Genomic DNA, 12,900 nt, shown 5'->3' on the forward strand with positions numbered 1-12,900 from the left:
TTTTCACAATTGGATAAAGCTTATATGATGATGACGATGATCCCGGAGAAGGGGGAAATGATATAGAATAAGAGAGAATTGCTACAACAATGTTTTTGAGTAAAGGATAGCAGAAAGCAGATAGGATCTAGCTCATAAATAGAGGGACTGGTTACAGGTTTATTTAGTAACTGGTAGGAAGTATCGGGATGGTGAATAGGAAGATGGGGTGGGGGAAGTCTTTGGCAGTTTTCTTCTGATGCTTCAGTTTTCTCACTGATGTAGGATGTAAGGTCAGCAACTGAGGGAGAAGAAGAGGATGTACTAGAAGTCAAAATAAAGGAGAAAGAAATAACGATCTAGATGAGTGGGAGAATACATTGAACTAGAGAAAGATACAGTATGACTACTGGGCAGCAGTAAAGGATCCACTGTCACACATTTAATGTAAAATTAGTCATCAAGGTTGAGTTTTGTTTGTTTTTTTTCCCTAGATACCTTCAGTTACTAGGGTTCAGGTAAGAATAAGGAAAAGAAAAGAGTAAGGCAGGCCAGTGAAGGGTGGTATGATAAATGGATCCTACAATTTATTGGTAGGCAGAATGTTTTCAGGATTGTTGGATGTAGAATTCTAGAGGGAGTAAAGCTGAAAAGACAAGAGATGATAGAGAATTAAATGTGTAAAATTGAGATTGTGAAGTGGGCATGTCAATAGCTTCAGGTGGTGGCAAAAAACCCAATTAAAAATATCTATAAGGAATATTTAAAAAATATACCCTACATAATTCCCTAAAAGGTTATGAAAGTTTACAAAGACAAAGGCGAGAAACAAGAAGTGATAAAGTAGGGAGGTGAGACATTAAAAGTGCAGACCAATAACACCCACTAAGGATTCTAACAGCCCAAAACATAACTTAGTTAACGTCCTAAGAGAACAAGCAATTAACTGCCAGAATACTTCACAGTCTGACCATATCAATTGCTCTAGAGCATGGCTTCTTCATAGTAAATGCTCAGTAAATCAAATGTTTGCTGCATAAGGACAAAGGAATCTGTTCAATATAATGAGCAGTATTCTCCACAGCAGTTTTTACAAACCTATTAACCAACATTTTCAAATTAGAAAGGCTGATCAAAGGAGCATTTTTATACAAGCAGTAAGTTACCTAAACCAGATGGGACCAACTCCTATGATGTTCCTAAATCAGAAGGTGGAGCCAGAATGTACTGTGTCTCAAAGGCAAAAAACTGTACTTTTCCAGATTTAAATCATAAGTAAAAAAGAGCGAACCAAATCCTATCAGATCTCAATCTGATAATTTTTCAAATAGAAATAGAAAGGGGCTGGAGTTCAGGAAAGGGCCTCCTCTATAATCTAGAATTCTATCCATGCACCACCCCCCATTCAAAATTGCTTATAAAGGATCAATGCATGGAGAATTAGCTCTAATTAATTTATGATTAAGAATTATCACCTTTGAGTTTTAATATTATGGAAAAATACGCAATGACATTTGAAAGAAGTTCCTTTTTTTTTTTTGCCTTAAATCTGAGGCTCTGAAAGCATGAACATCAAGGTTAAGAAATGCTGGCAGGAATTCAAGGAAAAAACACTTATGTATTGCTGATGGTAGTAGGAAAATATTCCAGAAGTACCAAATTTAAAATATATTGACCCAAGTGAAGAAACTCCATAAAAATAAAAAAAGCACCAAAATATAAGGAAACATGTATACGGATATTTACTGCAACATTATTTGCAGTGACAAAAAACTCAAAACAAACTTGCTGTGGAGTATATTATGCAGTTATTTAAATCACTATCAACTGACAATATTCTTCAGTTATTGAAAGAGGGAAAAACAAGTATTAGAGTAATATGTTCACATGATAATATTTTTTTAAAAGGTACACTGTCTTCATATACGTGGATATTTATTTGCTAAACAAATGTTTACTGAGTACCTGTAACATGCCAGGTACCATTTTGTGGTGCATACACTCTTGTGGTAGAGAGAGAAACAAGATTACTAAATAAAAATACAGTATTTAGAATATTAGAACACGAAAATAAAGAAGGGAAGAACAGGAAGAACACGAAAGGCAGACTAAAATATGAGGCAACTGAAGTGACATTCAAGGCAGAAAGCATAGCAAGAACAAAAAGGTGGTCATTTTGAATGAAGTAAAGTGACTAAGAGAAAACAGCAAAATAAGATAAGAGAGAGGTACAGGGAGTGCTATGGATGGCCAGATCACATAAGGTCTTAAAAGGCTGCAAAGGTAACTGTACAGGTGAGGACTTTTAGTTAATTACCATACCAGGTTTTTAACTTCAGTCACCTTATAATGATGGCACATTTTAGATATCTTTGCATATCTCACAGCTTAAACTAAACGTATTATTGCAATTAAAAAAACATTGAAATTGAGTAAGAATAGACACCCTTAATAAGACATTTGTGCTTCCTGACCTTGTAATCCACAGGTATGCAGTAAATCCCTAAAGGTTATTTCATGTAAAGTAGTAACATCCAGGTATGAAACAAAGATTTTATTTAAAAACAGATTATCTATGTCTCAGCTATAGAAAGGACACTTTCTGAGATTTATGCAAATGCAAAAGAAACAGTATCATGAAATAACTGTCACTTAGAGATTTTAACATTAGAGTAATGCACAAAACAGGATATTGTAATACTTAAGGGAGAAAGCACTAAGAGGTAAGTTAAGGGAGGAGAGGGAACCAGGGAATTTAAAATTTAGAAAGTGGGTTAAATTCTAGCCTGGCTTAGGAAAGTTACTTAATTTCCCATAGATTCAGTTCCTCCATCTATAATATGAGGGTAATAATATTTTTGCAGAGAAGACTCATAATACATATTCTGTCATACAGGTTGGCCCTATTATATTGCCTGGTACTCAGCAGACATTAAATAAATATTAGATGAAAATGAATATAAAAATAGGTCAAGTAATAGTTACAACAGTGATTATAACAGTATCTACTCTCAGCGTGCTCATATTCAATTAAAGCTTCAAAGTGGCCAAAAAGCTAACTTTCATTTGGTCAGAATCTAAACTAGAAATTTTTTAAAATGAAGAACCTCTGATATTAAATGTGTTTTTCAGAAAATAATGTATATTTTCACATTCAATTTAGAATAAAATGTTTAAAATAATTCATGTTTTCTTTATATAATACGAAATGTTCAGCTTAACAAAGTCAGCGAGTAGAATAAAAATGAATGAACCTGGCTTAAATAAAAAAGGTTATACAATTGACCCTTGAACAACACAGGCTTGAATTGTGCAGGCCCACTTATATGTGGATTTTTAAAAAATAAGTAAGTACTACAATACTACACTATGGTCGGTTGAATCCGTGGACATGAAACTGCAGATTTGGAGGGCCCAACTGTAAGGTTATACTCAGATTTTCAACTGCATGGAGGGTTGGAACCCTAGCCCCTGCTATCACTGCATATCCTTTATAAATTTAAGGAATACATGTTAAATTTTATACATTTTTAACCTTTTTTAGAAAGATGAAATATGGCAGGACATATTCCATAATATTCCATGCTGAGCAATTCTTTTCCTGCTATGATTACTATTACTATTACATTCTGGAGTACAGTTATTGACACTAACGGGAGTAAAGAAGCCGTTATGAAATTGTCTAAAATATACGTTGTTTGGAGTATTTTACACCCCATGGGAATAGATAGGAATGATGCTGTAGTGTGTCTGAAAGAGAAAAGTACAAGAGAAAGCATCCATTTAAAAAGGTACATATTAAACATTCCACCAACTGGTTGTATTTCACTAGTTGATTAGGCCTTGGTAGTGTATGCCTTCGTATTGTATTTGGTACTTCTGATATAAATCTGTTGGCAACAAGTTACAAGGTCTGGGATCGATGAAGAACAGATGTGGATGAGGATTAAGAGATCATTAGTTGAGATAATTGAGCATTAGAGGCTAGGTTCTCTGATTTCCAGATCAATGCAATTCTTGTAACATTTTGTTAATTTGACTACAAAGAAAACTATTTTAATGATATTAAAATACTCATAATTCTCTTCAGTATTTGAGCCAGACTTGAAAACCATGTACTTAATTGAAAGCAAAAGCAAAACCAAAACAAAACAAAATGAAAAACCAGGTTATAAATTAGGAAAAAGAAAAGCAGAAAGGACAAAAGTAGGTATTTTTCATATGTAAAGGTTACCATTACCTTTTCCAAGTCTAACTCCTCTAATAAAATGCTGGCATTTTTGTTTGCTTCAGCAGCCTGTCTATCTTTGGCTTGCACTATTGACTCCATACAAAGATGACACTTCTTCAGCATCTCCTAAAATGAAAAATTAAGATATTTCTAGCCTCAAAAAAACAACATTTGGAGAGATTTCTGAAAACATGAAAGTATTAATTAAGGTGCTTAAATGAACATAAGCAACAAGGATCAGTAGTAGGGCAAAAAAGGGTACAAATAAAAACATAATTTAAATGATATCTTATAAAAAATACATAAGCAAAGAGCTTCTACTATTCTTTAATAATATCCATTCGACACATTTCAGAAACTAAAATTATTTACGCATATAATTTAAATGAGAAATCATACCACAAATAGAGCTGCAAAAATTTGTCAGCTGGTTAATGGGCTGAAGGAAAAGGTCAGTATCAACAAAAGAAAACAGGTTTAAAAAATTCAAAATACGTAATTGGCAAAAACTGTTCTCAAATATTTAGGCTTTGCTACTCTAACTTCTTGTGCAAGAATCGCTCATAAAAAAATCGACACAATACTTATAGATTTTTCTTAGTGATTTCATTCATAGCACACACTTTTTGACAGTAAAGGGATTATTTCCCTATTAAGGCAACAGCTTTATTTTTAATCTCTGTCCCTTCCAAGAAAACCAGTAGTCTCCAGGAATATTAATTGTCATAAAGGAATCTAGAGGCAGGCAAGACAGTGGATTAGCTATGTTAAATAAAACTTAAGGGAAAAAGCTGCTCACTATCATGTAATAACTGCTAAGAAAATGTAATAGAAAGATAATCTTAGTTTTTCAGAGGCATGTCTTAGGATTTTACTCTCAAATCAAAACATCACCAGAAGATCTCAAATAGAACGCTAAATGGATTTATCTTCCTTATTTTTCCTGCAAAAAATCCTAGTAAATTCATTCTTAACCTGACAGTTACTCCAATTTTATATCATGTTGAAGATCTTAGAGATTTATTGACCATAATTGAAGTACTACATTAATTTTTGTTCAAGTATTAAAAAAAAATCCACTTACTTATTCCTCTCAGAATAGGTATCAATCTGGATAGATTATAACACTAATGAATAATAACAATAATTTGCTTTAGATTGTTTAGCATTTATATTAAAATTACATTAGCTTAAGTACTATTTTAAGAAGGTAAATTCTACCACAGAAAATGTTTTATTACTTCATTAGGTAAATAAATAATCTGAGGAGTCTCTTAAAAAGCATACCTCATTCCTGAATACTAGATAAATAAAAAATTGCTATGTACCATACATTATTGCTCAAATTAAAGATTCTTTTTTCCTTAGTGTGGAATATATACACATACACATACACACACACACACACACTCACACACATACCAAATGGGATCCCAAGTTCACAGTGGGGATGAATTTGATCAATATATTACCTTATCAGTGATCGTTGCTATGTATCTCATACATTCAGAATCTGATGGGAACTGATTGACTTCTTTGACTAAGTAGCGCACCACCTTCACATGACCCTAAAAAAATAGGTATCAGTGTCAGATTGAAAACAGATTCTAACAGGATTCAGTAAATCTAGTCTGTCTTCACTAAGATTCCACTGATATCAGTGCCACAAAATAGACTGAAATTGGGTATTTCAGAGTAGACACAACAACTATTTTTTCTTTCAGATAAAAGCTGAATGCATAGCATTAGGTAGTGCAAAAGAAATAAAATACACTTTCTTAAAGTGTAAGGAATGATTGTATTGTTCACCGTACCATAGTTCACTAAGTAAAGTTCAAAATCTTTAAACCAGTGTTCAAGAGGCTCTCTACTTTCTTCAATCCACTTACTGACAAGAACACCTATAAATTGCTGGATAAACAGCTGTTTATATATTTAGTACATTTCCTCTGTTGCCTTTATTTCTTCGTTATTTACATCTTTTTAAACTATCCCTATCTTTTAATGAATAGCTTAAATGCCATTTGCATCATTCCTTGATATCTCACCAACACTTCTACAGTATTTAAGCTATTTATATGAGACAACTCATACAGTTTTACCTAACTCTGGATGTGGATCCCTGATTACATTTTGTACAAAGTGCAACAGGTGAAATCTGTACAATGTAATATCCCAACCATTACAGTCGTATATGGTAGGTACTAAGAAAATAAACAATGAAATGAATACAAGAGTATAAAAGGAAAGTACACTTCTTAAGGATCCAAGTCTATTGGAAAGATAAGATATATGCATGTCAGATGTTAAAATAGTAATACATATTTGTCAAAACAGAAAAAGATAATAATGAATTGTAGAATTTCCACAACTTTTAACAGATTAGATATCTCAATGTGAACTCAAATGGAATGGGAAGTTTCTGTAGAAGGGAAGATTTAAACTGTACCCAAAGGATGAGTTAATTTTGGAAAAATGAAGAAGGACATGAGCATTCCTGAGATGAGAACAAAGGTGATGTGAAAGACAGTGACAAAGAAAAGACCAAGCAAGAAGATTCCACATTAGGGACTTAACGGGAGATGAGCTCAAAGAGCACTAGATTGGGCTTTTAGTAACAAAGATTGGATTTCAAAGGATTACAGACTGGGGATAAAGGAAAAGGTTCTTGAAGAGGATACTAACAAAGTGAAATAGTTAGAAAGATAAACTTGATAATGATAAGCTAGTTTGCTTGAAGACGACGTAGGTAGCCAGTGAGAAAGAATAAGTCTGACTGACGAGAGTGGGAAGGTAGTCTAGAACACCAGGAAAGAAGTGGTATAAAGTACAGGAATCAGAGTAATAAGAGAAAAAGGAAGAGATGATTTCTTGTAATTTATATACTAAAACTTTTCAATATAACAAAACAATTTGGAATCTGTAAGGTTTGACCTACACGAATGACAAAACTCAAAATTATAATCCCTGTAACACTAATCTGGTTTTCCTAGTTCCCTGGTAACAAATTAAAAGTGCACTTAAGAAATCACCCAAAGCATTAAATCAAATTACTTATATACAGTTCAGTGCTATGCACTATAAAAAGTTGCACTTCCACAAAATTTATTTCTACTTCTGAAGGTTTCAAATACTGGCAGCTGGGTTTTCATTATTTAATTCCTTTTTTCCTGGAAATTAAAGTCAATAATTAAAAATAAAATCAATTTAAGTTAAATTTTTCTCAGCTATGCTAATACAAGAAAGAAACATTCATAAGTATTACTTTTAGCTGGGTTTATATTTTGCAAAATACTAAGATTGTAACTAGATTTTGAAAATACTACTTAGAACAACTTTTTAAAAGTTTATTTAGCTTTGATGTCTACTATGGATACTAATGGCTTTTCTGGGATACCTCTATCTACCTTTCACCCTTGCCATCTGAGTGATTATTTGCTTTTTACTCTTTCATCACTGCTGTTAGATCCTAAAATAATAGTATTTAGTGATAATTAAATCATACTTTCTAGTCTAAGTGAAAACCATCCAAGTGAATGAGGATAAAAGACTTCTACCTTTCTAAATGCTGCCATAAGAGGAGTTATCTTGCGGTTGTCTGCTGCATCCACATCTGCACCTGCTTGCACCAGTAACTGAACCACATCAAGGTGTCCACCATTTGCTGCCAGCCACAATGGAGTGTTCCCCTTTTTGTTACGTACATCAATGTGAGCTCCCCTAAATGAATGACACAAACACTGCTGTTTAAAATGAAATAACACAGGTAATAATAAAAATCAACTATTAACTTGTGAAAATATTCTGTAAAGGTGAACACTGTCTAAAATATACAGGACTAAGATGTATTTCTCAAAATTATTTACAAAGAATTTCTAGTCATCAAATTAAGTCACTGACTTGAAACTAACCATATACCAATAATTGTTTTTTTCTTTTATTTTAAAAATGACTCTTTGTGCCTAATTCTGAATTTCACATCCTGGTATGAAATTATATTTGGTGAAAAATAAAGGTACATTCTGTTGCTATCACAATCAATATAGTAAACAGTATCCTACAGCACAAACAGTATCCTACAAGGCAATAATCTTTCAGATTATTTGTATTCATGTATTTATATCATGTGGCTTCAGAAAAGAATGAATCTTCAAATAACATGAAGGTTTAGCACTCAGTGGGCATCACTGTAGGTTAAGACTCATGGTGAACAACAGTAGTTTACGACTAAATACTATTGCTTAGGATACTTAAAGGTCTTTAAGACTGTTAAAATAGGAAATCCAATTCAGCAGACAAGAATTATCAAAGACTAACAGGCAACTTCGAAGTGACTGAAACAAAACTATACTGGGTTCTATTTTGTATCTTGAACAGTTCCACAGCTATCACTTAAAATCCCTAATTACTATAAAAATTACTATAAAGAACAAGAAAATCAACAATGAAGCCTTAGATTGTGGCCAGAATTTCAAGACTTAGAGTGGTATCTTTGCAAAACTCAAACTGTATGGCAGATGTGTACATGGATGACAATAGCTGGATGTTCAAATAGCTTTACAGTACTTTAAAAGTGTATACACACACAAAAAAGGAAGAAAGGATATTTCTAGGCTGCACTGAAATAAACAATGCAGCATAGCTCTGGACGGGTGGAAAATAAGAGTTAAGTTTAAAACATTAAAATACACTGTAGTTTATAAAAGAAGCAATCACATTTGATTTGTTAATAGTACAATTTACACAGAGAATAGTAATCACTAGTAAACACCATGTTTATATATGAAGAGTATGGTGACATACCTGCCAATGAGAAGCTCACAGAATTTATAATGCCCTTTATCTGCTGCTATGGTTAAAGCTGTATCTCTCGAGGAGGGCACTGGAGGGGCATTAACATCAGCACCTTTATCCAAAAGGACTCGGCCCACCTCTGCATACCCACCAGAGGCAGCTTCCATTAGTGGTGTGAGGCCAGTCTAGGTTTAGTGAAAAATAAAAACATGTAAGAGATGTAAAGTACTAAAATATTAACAATAATCTGGGGGAGCAATATGGTATAGCTATTCGAAAAATTAACAACTAAATTTCAGCACTGACACTACTAGCCTCTCTCAGCCACAATGAGATCTATTGAAAGCAGATGATTCTACTTAATGTCAATTTGTTGGGAAAAAAATTTGGCATGCAAGTACTTGGCATGTAACTGGCACTTCATAATGTTTCCTGTCTTCTCTTTCATAACAGCACAGTTTTCAGCTGGTAACTCTAATGTCATTATTACCTATAAAAATTTTTTGCTGAGGTATTTTCAAGAATGGATGCTTAGCTGAGTTATAAAGAATGACTTCTGATAAAATGCCTTATGTAAGAGGTAACTGTTACTACAAAGTATCAGAATTATAATTAGCATATTGCTACACCTTAAATATCAAAGCAATAAATCCATGTGTAAACCTCAAGACTTTTTCTTACCTTAGCTCTGTGCTCCACATTTGCTTTTCTATCAAGCAGAAGACTAACCACTTCAGTTCTTCCTTGGAAGCAGGCTAAGGTAAGGGCAGTGTTCCGATTGGTTTCTATTTGAGCATTTATGTCAGAGCCCATGTCTAACAGGAGCTTAACGGCAGCTGTGTGCCCATTCATAGCTGCTAACATCAGAGGAGAAATGCCCAATTTGCTACCAGTTCTGGGGGTGGAAGTATGGGGAGAACAAAAGGAAAATACACATTTTCAAATGTCCCAGAAAAATTGGATGATAACGTGGAATTTTATTTCAGGATTTAAGGTTATTTTGCAGAATTATTTAAAATAAATCATTTTTCTCAGCCCTACTAAGTCTTTGAGATACTATCAAGACTCCATTAGAAATCTTTTACCACTCAGAACTAAAATACTTTCTGTATCTCATTCAACATAATGACTTGGGCTGAAAAGTGATAAATTATTAAGGTATTATTAAGATGGACTATCTATCCTAAAGTCCCAAAGTACATACCTCCTTGCTTAATAAAAACTAGTAAGTCAGATGTGTTTACTTTTAGTACCTTAAGAAATAGAGTAATTGGTAATTTTTTCAAGTTCTATTTCAACAGTTTTAAATACTTAAATTTGAATTCTAAATTTGTAACACAGGCATTTCCTAAATATGGCATTAAAAAAAAATAAGTGTTCTACAGCTATTTTAACATAACACTCTTAAGGGACTTGGAAAGAGAGAATAAAACTTGCCTAGAATTAATCTCAGCTCCTGCATTTAGTAATATTTTGATAATGTTCACATAGCCACCAGAAGCAGCCAGGCTTAGAGGTGTGTAATCAGAAACATTCCTGTGCTCTTTATTTGCCCCTCGAGCTAATAATAGCTCCACCACCTGGAAAGAAAAAAGGAAAAAATATGTTTTCTTCTTACAGTGAGATAATCTGCAAGGTGTATATTTCTGATTTCTTTTTTTTTTTTTTCTGGTATATTATATATAGAGGGGAAGGTCCTTTCATCCTGTGTACAAAATCAGTCTCAAATGAAAGCAAAAGGTCTTAGAAGCCAACAAGGGGATAGCTTCTTAAATAAAATCCATTATGAAATCTGCTGAAATGGCACAGTCTGTTCAGTGAAAGATATGGACCTCATGTAACCCTACGCAATGCTATTTTGGAAATTAGTATTTCTGTATTACTCCACCACATAGTGGTAAAGTAGAATAAGACTTTCATTTATATATGTAAATGCCCATAAAATTTTTTTAACTTAAAATCAATAACTGAACGTTAGAAAAAAAATTTTTGGAATAAAGCTAACACTTTTTTCTCTAACATTTTACTATGAAAATTTTCAAGCATATAGAAAAGCTGAAAACATTTACTCATTACCTAGATTCCACCATTAATAGTCTACTGTATTTAATTACTTAACCACATTTATTCATCTGTCCATCATTTTTTGATGCATTTCATTTCTAAGTAAACTGTAGACACCTGCAATTTCCTTTAAATACATCAGCATGTGTACCATTAACTATACTACTTGTTTTCAGGTTTTTTTAGGTGACATTTGTAACTTTCAATAAATGCTCAAAAGTTTACTGTATATTCACTGAGTACTAACAAATGTATAAACCTAATGTAATTTAAATCTGTTACTCATGTTCCTTCCTAGTCAATCCTACCCACAGATTAGTAGTTTAATTTACGTTAAATCTTCGTATAAATGAATCACATAGCTTTTGAGAGTCACTTGTGTGTATTGTGTAGCATTCCATTATATCAACATGCTAGTTCATCTACTGATGAACACTTCTGCTGTTTCTAGTTTTGGGTAATTTTGAATAAAATTGTTATCAACATTTCTTGTGGAAATATACTTCCATTGTTCATGGGTTCCACCTAGTAGAATTTCTTATGAGGCATGATGAAATTAAGGACTGCTCAAGATCACAGCACTTATCCTTGTTCTCTCTCTCTCTCTATATATATATATATATCTCCCCCAAAATACTAACTGGGAAATAACAAATAAATTTTAATGAACAGTGCTGTGTCTTATGTACCAACTAAAACTTTACTCGTCTGAATAAAGCTTTGACCAATTTTAGATGATATCTATCACTCTTGCTTATACAGCCTGTAAGACTAGATGGCTTATGTGGCTTTTAAGATTATAAAAATAAGCCCCCAAATTGGTATTAGACTGTTTTATTTTACAAAGAGTCCCTTAAGCAATAAAGTAGAAAACCCTAATCAAATTTCTAAAGTTTTCTTAATTCCATTATGCAAAGATAACTGACTTTAGTTATCTCTGAGAGGGAATGGTCTATTCCTCAAAAGTAATACACATTCAACATGAAAGAAATTAGTTTGTGATTTTATAGTAAAATGACTTTCAAATGTTTTATTAATTACTTCAAAATACTTAACTGTTCGAATGACACTGATTCAAAGTAAGAGTGTTATCAGCAAAATTATTACCCTAAAAGACTTCTCTAATTATTATAACCTCATCTGTTACATTTTAATAAAAATACATAAAGATTACAGTAAACTACAGGCTTTAACATTGCTTCAAAAGGAAATCAACTTTTTAACAACACTGAAAAATTTGTTATGATGTGAGACAAGTATTATTTCAAACCACATGATGATTGAAAATTTCAGTTAAGTCAAAACTTTATTTTCATTATATTTCAAAAACAAAACATTTATATTTCTGACTGACAGAATCACCTACACTATGGAATACAGGAAAAAATATTTAGAATGGTGAAATAAAAAAGAAAACGATTTTGAAGCCAAGTAGGAAACTGACCTGGATGACCTACAGTGCTTCCTAAACATAAGATTCACTAATTCCCTAATTAAGACGCTGTCAATCCATAGAGACAGTACGACTGGTGAAGAGGATTGGATTTAAAAAACAGACTTAAAAATGAGGTTATCCAACTATTAAATGTCAGAAGACGACACACAAGGGAGTAAAGCTATGACTTCTTGAGCCTACAACTAAGCACACCAGCTATCTTAAAAAACTAAAAGGTCACATAATACTACCTGAGAACCTTTCCTCCAGAGTTGAGAAGGGGTGAGGAGAAAGTAAAAGACGAGTCCTCAGAACAACTAAAACTGGATTAGTCTTAACTTCCTAAGTCTTATACATACAGAGCAACAGAGGCTGAGCTTAAGTACCTTTCATGATA

At 32.9% G+C, this 12,900-nt stretch overlaps 1 protein-coding gene across 8 annotated transcripts in view; it reads right to left on the reverse strand.

Annotated features, from left to right (window-relative positions):
- ANKRD17 (ankyrin repeat domain 17) overlaps positions 1–12,900 on the reverse strand; it is a 155,440-nt gene that overhangs the window by 31,666 nt on the left and 110,874 nt on the right. For all 8 annotated transcript variants that reach the window (XM_064485323.1, XM_010982731.3, XM_064485318.1 and 5 more), the window contains 6 exons: positions 10,442–10,584; positions 9,686–9,899; positions 9,014–9,189; positions 7,768–7,930; positions 5,683–5,778; positions 4,220–4,336 (listed from right to left, as the gene is read on the reverse strand). In XM_064485323.1, the coding sequence (XP_064341393.1) occupies positions 4,220–4,336; positions 5,683–5,778; positions 7,768–7,930; positions 9,014–9,189; positions 9,686–9,899; positions 10,442–10,584 (909 nt within the window). The remainder of the gene's footprint in view (positions 1–4,219; positions 4,337–5,682; positions 5,779–7,767; positions 7,931–9,013; positions 9,190–9,685; positions 9,900–10,441; positions 10,585–12,900) is intronic.

The sequence above is a fragment of the Camelus dromedarius genome, chromosome 1 (genome assembly GCF_036321535.1).
Source record: "Camelus dromedarius isolate mCamDro1 chromosome 1, mCamDro1.pat, whole genome shotgun sequence".
Taxonomy (NCBI): domain Eukaryota; kingdom Metazoa; phylum Chordata; class Mammalia; order Artiodactyla; family Camelidae; genus Camelus; species Camelus dromedarius.